General features: G+C 38.8%; 1 protein-coding gene across 1 annotated transcript; it reads right to left on the reverse strand.

Moving 5' to 3' along the window:
• Positions 1-6,570: 6,570 nt before the first annotated feature.
• On the reverse strand, positions 6,571-7,312 carry LOC119650973. Its single transcript, XM_038054236.1, has 3 exons — positions 7,274-7,312; positions 7,087-7,219; positions 6,571-6,769 (listed from the first exon to the last, which is right to left on the reverse strand). The coding sequence occupies exons 1-3, from the start codon at positions 7,310-7,312 to the stop codon at positions 6,585-6,587; spliced, it is 357 nt and encodes a 118-aa protein (XP_037910164.1). The 3' UTR covers positions 6,571-6,584.
• Between the last annotated feature and the right edge of the window lie 725 nt (positions 7,313-8,037).

Here is an 8,037-nt window from a genome sequence, read left to right on the forward strand (position 1 = left end):
GCTGAAAAGTCGTTGACTTGGGAACAATAGAAATTCGTTTTGGGAATGAACAGATTAAAACAATATTAAAAATCTAATTAAAAAAAGAAAGTTATGGATGGCCTGATCGCCATGCATGTCTGATGTATCTGGCAAAATAGAACACAAAATGGATAATGAGCTTAGATTTGAATAATTTCATCACGTTCGGCGTTTAATAATTGATTGAAATCTGAACCTCTGAATCTCGCTAATAATAGCTTGAAAGACAGTTGGTGATAAGATTCTTTGAATTCGGTCCAGTGATAGATATTCGCTAATTATGTTCATCCGTAGCAGAAAGTTTGTCGACACATGATAAATTGCGAAATTTGCATAAGTTTGCGATTTTTATCTGGTCTTTTGACTACAATGCGTCTTCCCCCGAGTGATGAATAAAATATGTCAACCTCGGTCATTTGAGATTATGACGAATGATTAGTTTTATAAGGAGAAATGAAACGGTTAATTTTTTTCGATAGTTTCTCCAACTTCTTATGGGATGCCTCCTATGACTATTCATTCATAATTTGTGGGTCAATCATAAAGCTTCGGCGTTTACGTAAGCAAGCAGTTTTCGTCCATCTGATCGCTGGACCCTAAGGAAGATTCAACTTTCAGCCCACTCGTGGTAATATGAGTAGCGTGAAATCACTACAGATATCAGAATATTACTAGATATTTGAAACTTGATAGCTTAGGCTAACTATTGTTAAATACGTCAATATTGATGGGAACGACCGAAGAAATCTGAATGGATAGAATTTTGAATCTAGTTGTGAAGGCCTACTTATCTCTTATCTCCTCCATAGACTATTCTAGATACATTAGAGAGAGTAGGGCGGAAAACTTACTATAATCTGAATCTGAATATGTTACATGCAGGCGTCTCAATGAACAACGGAAAATCGGAGACCTGCTGAGGTAGTAACTACCCTGTGAACTGGAGGGTTTAGAATTTGTCCTGAAAAGTGACGCCTCGGAATAACACTAACCTTTCGACTACAATCTGTTGCTTTCACAAACGGTTTATGGTTGAATTCTGGAATGAGTGAACGTCCCCAGAGTGTCCGTTCCGTAACAATAGTAACAATTCCGATGCCAACTAGATACATGCAGTCCAGGAGATTTTTCCTAAAGGTAATATCTTATAGGTGACCTGAATGGCAAGGTGATTATCTCGAAGGCCATTACAAATGAAATCATTACTTAATGGTTGCCAGCCTACCCCTGCGTGTTGCGCATCTTTCTACATGAGTGGGAGACTTCGACATCCGAAGCTCAACACCGTTGAGTTTCAAGATACTGCAACGGAAAAACTATCTTTCCGATCGCTAAGCAAAGACGTCGCTCTTTTAGCAGATGCAAATCTTCGAAGGTCATTCCAAGAGTTATCACATCAAGTTGAAAACACCGTTCAAGTGCGTTAAAATAAGAAAAATATAGAACGAAATATTTTGGAATACTTCTTCCGTAACGCTGAAGCAATTTCTATAAAATTTCAAAATAATTGGAATAAAATCATTCCAGAAATCGTCTGAGCATTCAGGTGTCTATAATCTCGACAAGGTCGTCATTCACCGTTGGGCTTAGGGATCAAATGGAGCGGAGGTAACCAACTGCTGTTGAAAGGAGGAGCTTGTTGCAATAAAAATACGTGGGCTGGTATATTTCATGGGTTGATCCGCAAACTTACAATGGTACCACCACACGTGTGAGTTCGATGTGGTCCGCGAGGCGCGGCTACTCGAACGCCCATTTCTTGAGGCGGACGACAAATATGTTCACAATCGCTCTCCCGAACGGAAAGCCTTCATTGCCACTTTCAACGTGCCTCCTCAATTCCACCACGCCGGCAACTTAACGCAAGATCTCCGCGACCACGGGGCGGCGCCCACTTCGCGGATTTTGTCCGCAGTCGTGGACAAATCCTCCTAGAAACCACCGTCGGCGCATACTAGTACGGCCTGCAGGCCCTCCAGCAGTCGTCGAAGCCGAAAGGATTTCACCAGCTTAGACCACGCAGTCCTCACCTAGGTGCTTAATTTCCCGAAGCAGCTGGCTGGGTTTGCGGTTGCCAAGCATCAGATCCGTAAATTAGCTTAGTTATCCCACTTACTGACAGGCACCTGATGAGCTGATCCTTCAGTCGGGCGTAGGAGTACTCGCTCTATACGCCGGCGACGAGCGTGACTGATTCCTCGTTTTAACAAGAGTGAAGGGCATGTGATCTGCGGAGATGATCGCCTCTGAATCGCGTCATCATGATTCTATAGGCGCTCCCCCACGGGTTTACGTCCGCTTCCGAACAGTGCTCCTTAAAGCCTTTCCTCTTGCTCCGTTGGATGGCGAGCTTGAGAATTTTGCGGGCTTCCTTATAGGCGCGCTCTTTTTGCCCTTGGTCGATTCTGCCTACCCTCTGAGCCGCCTTTCTGGCTCGGTGATAAGTTGATCAAAGTCTGGCCAGTTCAGTATCCTACCAGTAGTTTGGTCTTCTACTGGGGAATGAGCACCTCCTAGGTATGGACGCGTCACACGCTTTGGTAATGCATTAGGTCACATGGACAACTCTTTCCGTAGAGACGCCTGCTTTATTAGGTTGGTCTAGCTACATCTCTATGAAGGTCTGCTAAGCCAAAGCTTTTGCAGGCCAGCCTGACATCTTTCTCGATTTCGGGCATGATGGTCTTCCCCCCGGTGACTTCCCCCACAGCCCAAAGAAGATTGCCTGTTGATTGCTGTGGGTGTAGTCCTTACTGACGCACCAGGACATACCACATGCCAGTGTATGGCTGACAAAACTTAGGTCTACGATTGAGGCAGACTCCCCTTTCTGAAAAATGTTTACATAGCCTTCGTTGGCCAGAATTATATCCAACTGTGCAACATCGTCTAGTAGACTGCGGCCCCTTGCATTTGCATGATGGCAACTTCCACCTCGGATTGGTAAGTGGTCTGCTCGAGTAAATCTTGAGCAAATCTGCAATAATTGAGGTTCATTTGAATAAACGTCATTTTTTCATTGAGGTCAGCGCCTTCCTAAATTCCTCTGCTTCAGGGCTCTGCTCACCATGAGTCCTAACCGGACTACTAGTTTTAAATAGTCTTTCACATTTGGCGTCTATTGACCTTCCCTTTGTTTTATCTTTTTAAGGTTTTGTGTAAAATAAAACCTTATTAAAATCGATTTACTGTCTGTCTAGCTGTTTGTCTTTTTTTTTTGAGGAGGTGGAAATCTTCAAAAGACACTCGTCTGAACACACCAGTGTGAGGAATTTTTAGCCACTAAAAGAACCCTCTGACTCCCTCCCTACCCCGCGGAACCACCATAAGGTATTACATCACGGGGCGGAGTTAGCTCATTCCAGCTTAATCACTTTTCTTCTATACCCTTCTATACCCGGCGTACGTGACCGCGCTTTTCTCCTCTCCTCTGCCTTTCACAGTTTATTTTGGATAGATGCGATCATGCAGTTGACCACACCTCAATTCTCTTGTTGTGCTACCATTTTCGCCACCATTCCTAGAGTCTCTTCTAGATTCCTCCTTCCTTCCATTGTATTAATTATAATTAACCTCACCGTGGACTCACTCCTTGATGGCAGGAATGAGCCTATGAGTCCGCCGATCCTTTCCCCAGCGTTTCCACCGCTCTTGCCATCTGCGATAAGGATAAGATTGGCATCGCAGTGTATATATTCGACATCTCATCTGCCAAGATGACAATCGGCATCATTCCACAGATGACGAATGCTGCATCATCTGTCTGTCTGTCTGTCCGGCACAAGCATTTTTCTTGAAGACTGTAGCAGCGATTGACACGAAATTTTGTGGAAAAGTGCGAACTGTGAACGCTCATGCATACAGGAGAGGTCCCCATAAATGCAAAAGGGGGATGAAAATTTTTTTCACCAAATATGGTCATGCGAAGTATCAAATGAAAGGTCTCAGTTAGTACTTTCCGAAATTGGTCTTAGTTTTACCATTTCTTGGAAAGACGGGAAGTGCGGGGGGTTGAAAGTGATCATTTATTTAACGGGGCCATTCCCAGAAACTGCCAAACGGAAAAATCTGAAAAAATCGAGAGGCTGCCACTGTATGGTGGCTAGGCTCCGAAATACCTTCCATATCGACATCCATTCAAATAAAGTTAATAATAGTATATTACTATAATTTTCAGTAATTGGCTGCAGAACCCCCCTTAACTTCATCCTAGCACAATCCTGCAGCACTGTAGGCCATAATATAGAGCTTGATCCTACCAAGTTTGGTGGAAATCGCACTATTACTAATAAAGTTATAATAGGTCAAAGTTGTCACTTCTTTGGAAATTCAAGATTTTGAATGTCAATATCACCCGAAAGTGGATATTCTCACATAATATATGCATATATTACGTGTTACGTTCGAATAGGACAAATTCACTCAAATACCTGCAGCGCCCAGCTTCCCGTTTCCCGGCTCGTTTTTATAAAAATCCGATCAAAGTTTGTCTGTCCGTCTGTCTGTCTGTTTGTCACACATACTTTTCTCAGAAACGGCTATACCGATTGACACGAAATTTAGTGTGAAGAAGGAAACTGTGAACCCCCAGACATATAATGAGTGACACCTTTCTATATTGAGATTAAGGGGGGGTGTAAAATTGTTTGTCACCAACTGTAGCCTTGTTGGGTATCAAATGAAAGGTCTTGATTATTACTTTTTGATATTTTTTACATTTGTTGGAAAAGCGAGGAGTGGGAAGGGCCGAAAGTGATGATTTCCTTAGTAGACCCATTCTCAGAAACTACCCAACCGAAAAATCTGTAGAAAATCGTGAATCTGCCTCTATCCGGTGTCCAGGGCTGAAAATACTCGCCATATCGATATCTGCTCAAATCATGTCAATTATAGTAAATTACTATATTCTTGTGGAAATTGAGTAAAATCCCCCATTCGGTTCACCCTAGAGTTTTAATATAGATTATAGCATGAAGCATGTTATCCCCAAGTTTGGTGAAGATCCTACCATTACTAACAAAGTTACAGTAGCTCAAAGTTGACTTTACATGTAAATTTACTGCAACTAAATGTCATTATCACACTAAAATGAATAGTCTGACATGTTCAACGCTTACACATAACGGGTTACGTACAAATGGGATAGTGCTGCACTCAAATATACTCACTGAAAGAACAAACAAAACTGTTCTTACCTGAAGCGCCGAGCGTTCTAACACAATTCAAGGCCCTGATCCAATATGGGTTGTTGCGCCAACGATTATTATTATTATGATCCCACCAAGTTTGGTGGAAATCGTGCTATTAGTAACAAAATTTTAAAAGGTCAAATTTGTCGTTTCTGTGTAAATTTAAGACTTTGAATGTCAATATCACCCGAAAGTGAATATTCTCACATAATATATGCATATATTACGTGCTACGTACTAATGGGACAAGTACACATTCAAATGGCCTTATTAAAGAAATACACAAAACCTTTCATACCTGGATCCTTCAGAAACGATTTCATTCTTGACTCGAAAATTATTCCTTTAGTGGGGTTACCAATTTAATTAATAAAACCGAATTAGCTTTTATTTAATTTTTATTTTATTTAATTATGACTTATTTATTATTATTTATTATCACTTCTAAACAAACAAAAAACCTTTTTGTAAATATATCAAATCAATTAAAAGAAAATTTTTTTAAAAAACGATCTATAAGAGAGGAGTCTACATTGCTTGAATGACAAGCTAAAAATTATCTTTTCTTTTTTAAATTTCCAAAGTTATCAATCGAGCCGGCAATGTCTACTTCCAATCCGTCTTTTTGCCGGTTGCGCTCGGTACCGCTCCGCCACAATTTCAGGAATTCCATATTGGAATTGCGACTTAAATAGAATTAAATAAAAAAAATATTGGTATATCCTACTGAACAGATCATTCAAGATATTATTATTACCTATAAATTGTACCACGTGCTGCTACTTGGTCACTATAAGACCAAACCTATTCAGTGTAAATGGCACCCACTAAGACGCCATTCAAAAAGTGAGCCTTTGTCACTCAAGCAATAAATGTGCATCAATAAATAAATTAGAATGATCAGCATCCTTCAATGTAGGTGGATAGCAGCCCCATCAACAAAATTTTAATAGTTCAGGCTCACATATAATTAGAATGAATGAATGGTATATATTATTGTATAATTATCCATTCACTTCTGCAAACAAACGGCGCCACTCTATTATAAAATCGTTGGCGCCGAATTCATCAGCTTAGCATCCTCTGAAAAGATAGCGTTTGCATTATAACTAGTTATTTTAGATAATAATTTATTTTGATCATAAAATTAATCAAATAAAGTCTTATCTATATACGAACGAATGAAAAAGAAATCCGCAAATCCGGAGTTATTTTCATGAAATTAAGCACAAACGGAAAGTATAAATCAGTCATAGATTTAAATAATTATTATTGAAAATTGACAAAAAGCCATCGTAGGTGATTTCTACCCAAGTAAAATATAATAAGAAAAAAATTAGTATCTGATAATCGATTTTAACGGTTTATTATTTATTAAGTGGAAGTTTTACAGCAACATAATTGCATGCATATTTTTGGTGTTTTTATTGACCATAAAATAAGTATAATTTCAACAAATTTCAGGTGACTTTCATGAGGAGCGTTGATCTTTGATGGCTTAATCAATTGGTCCACATTAACATGCAGCCATGTGTAAAGGAAAGTTACTTGGCTTCGACCTAAAAAGATTCTTTTATGTAGATTAATATTATATTTAGATAAAATATTTCGCCACGATCGCGCAAATTTTGAAAAGTACGAATAATTTAGCATTTAATGTAGAATTGGTGAAAAATTTATAAATTTTATTTCAAATTGCGATATATGTACAGATGTACTTGTATATCTTGAACTTCAAAACTTCAATGAAAGTGCAGCCGGATGTGCAGGAAATCAAAGCGCGTTGATTAATGGAATAGAGCAAATGGTTCAGGAACAGTAGCATTAAAATTCAAAAGATCGTAGGAAGCTAATTAGTGATTGGAAATTTAATTGCCTTTTTGATATTCCCCCGTGCATCTGCATTTTATTAGTGGTTTATTGCTATCACTGACGGCATTCAACTCACTCAATGTATTTATCACAAATCCGAATTGATTCCTCCGTAATTTAAATCTTGATTTGGGCAACTAAACGCCACCAAGTGGGTGGATATACATATGTTCAGATAGAATGATAGTCACATGTATAATATTTGTTATTGATTGTTCTGTTATTCCCATCAATAAATCAGAATCTCAGCTTCGCCTTCTGTATGAAACGCGCAAAATTGTTGTGTTGACATTGACTGGCGATTAACATATACTCTCAGCAACTTGAAATAAGGAATTGATTGAAAAAAACGTTTTTCAATATTTGAATTGTTGTTATGCTTGGCAGCTCATGTTTGTAAACAACTTGCAGAGCAATATGAATGAGTATTTCATGAACGGCAGTGGAATTGCAACTTTACGTGAGTGATATAACTGCCAGACGTCATGTCATTTTAGTCATAATTTGTAAATGAAAAACGTTAAACTACACTTAAACGTTTTACTGCCAATAATTTCTACCTACGATGATAAATGGACAAACAGATTGAGTGTTGATCTAAGAGAAATTTACAATAACAGAGAATCGTGAACTTTATGTAATGTCGCCAATAAACAATATTTATAGACGAGGAACTAAAAACCAGTGGATCATCTTGCTTAGTAATACTTATAAATGATATATTACTGGATCTAATCTGATGGTTGCGAAAATAAATTGAAGGTCTCAAGAAATTTGTTGACCAACACAATATACAATACTTACTCAAAGACATACACACTGACTAACTAGCTAATTTGGAACACTATTTTACTACCAGAAACGTACATTACCGTGCTCTGTGATCGAAGTCGAATTCTGAACGAGCTCAAATATGGTGAACTTTTATTTAGAGGCTAAAGGAGGGTTCATTTTA

Source organism: Hermetia illucens, chromosome 3 (assembly GCF_905115235.1).
Source record: "Hermetia illucens chromosome 3, iHerIll2.2.curated.20191125, whole genome shotgun sequence".
Taxonomy (NCBI): domain Eukaryota; kingdom Metazoa; phylum Arthropoda; class Insecta; order Diptera; family Stratiomyidae; genus Hermetia; species Hermetia illucens.